General features: G+C 55.7%; 1 protein-coding gene across 1 annotated transcript in view; it reads left to right on the top strand.

The window, feature by feature from the left end:
* Positions 1-372, top strand: part of INPP5E (inositol polyphosphate-5-phosphatase, 72 kDa) — a 10005-nt gene extending 9633 nt beyond the window's left edge. Inside the window, exon 10 of the mRNA XM_011985164.1 lies at positions 71-372. Within this exon, the coding sequence (XP_011840554.1) occupies positions 71-203 (133 nt within the window). The 3' untranslated portion in view covers positions 204-372. The remainder of the gene's footprint in view (positions 1-70) is intronic.
* The last annotated feature ends 884 nt before the right edge of the window (positions 373-1256 follow it).

The raw sequence follows: 1256 nt of genomic DNA, 5'->3' as shown, positions 1-1256 counted from the left end.
GGCGCGGCCCCCTCCTAATGCCCCCTCCTCTGGGCCCGGCCTCCTCCTAATGCCCCCTCCTCCTCCACAGCATTCCATTGGCAGCTGGCAAATTTGATAGAGAGCTATACTTACTAGGAATTAAAAGACGGATTTCGAAGGAGATTCAGAGGCAGCAAGCACTACAGAGTCAGAACTCCAGCACCATCTGTTCCGTTTCTTGAAGTTTGCTGAGCGAGGACCCACAGCCGCAACATGGGGTGATTGTATTTGATCAAAACCCAGCGGGAAGGACGAAGAGTTTGCCGCCTTTTGCGGATCTGAGGGACTGTGGCGCCCGTGCCACTGTGCCAGCGTCCCAAGAAGGAAGCCACCCCTAAGTGAGCCTGTCCTTCTCCATGGCAGGTCCACACGGCATGGGTGGGCAGGGCGTGGACCCGCCGCAGTACCACAGACCCCAGCCACTCTCGGGGGCAGACGTCAGAATCCGGTCCTGAGCAGCTCCCGTGCCCTGGGGGCAGTCACAGAGCCCCCCCACCCCACCCCATCCCCGCGTGCTCTGCGCCAGCCTCTCCCTCCACACCCGGAGCAGGCGTCCATCTGTGTCCTCCTGGCAGCCCCTCAAACACACACCACCCCATGTCACACAGGTGTCCAGAGCCAGGCTGGACCTGGGCTAGGTGACCCCTGGGGCCTCAGACCTCTCAGTGGGCCCCAGAGCCCAGCTGAGGAAGCCACATGGCCTCCAGGACGTGGCGTGGTTCCCCTCCGCTAGGCTGCAGGTCTCCTGCCGTGGGGCAAAGAGGCCCGCACCCCAGCATAAGGGCCTCCCCGGCTGAGTGAGAAGCCACCTCCCCTCTCCTCTCATCGGCCAAGCCTGTTGGCATGAAACGATCTCATGGTTTCAGTGACGTAGACCGTTTGCTTCTGTAACTCCAGCCACAGAATGGCAGTGGAGCCTGGCTGGGGAACTGCTGGAAGCTTAGGATGCCACCACCTTGAACACCTAGGCCAGGGATCCCCACCATGTCCCGGGTTTCTTTCTTCAAGAGTTTAGAACCGTTCATTCTTGCTTTGTGTCCCATTCCATCTCTTGAAAAAATGTAGTCTTTGAATGTGTGAAAATCTAGGGACATTCAATTTAGTCTTTTAAATTATTTATTTTTCCATATTTATATTTTTAAATAAATGCATATATTGAGTCTTAAACTCTCTTTCTGGCCAAAGACTGAAACCTGGAAGAAACAATATACATGCATACCCTGTTCTCACAATGT

Source organism: Mandrillus leucophaeus, unplaced genomic scaffold, assembly GCF_000951045.1.
Source record: "Mandrillus leucophaeus isolate KB7577 unplaced genomic scaffold, Mleu.le_1.0 Scaffold28, whole genome shotgun sequence".
NCBI lineage: Eukaryota > Metazoa > Chordata > Mammalia > Primates > Cercopithecidae > Mandrillus > Mandrillus leucophaeus.
The sequence above is the reverse complement of the archived record's forward strand: the minus strand, read 5'-3'. Positions and strand labels throughout refer to the sequence as shown.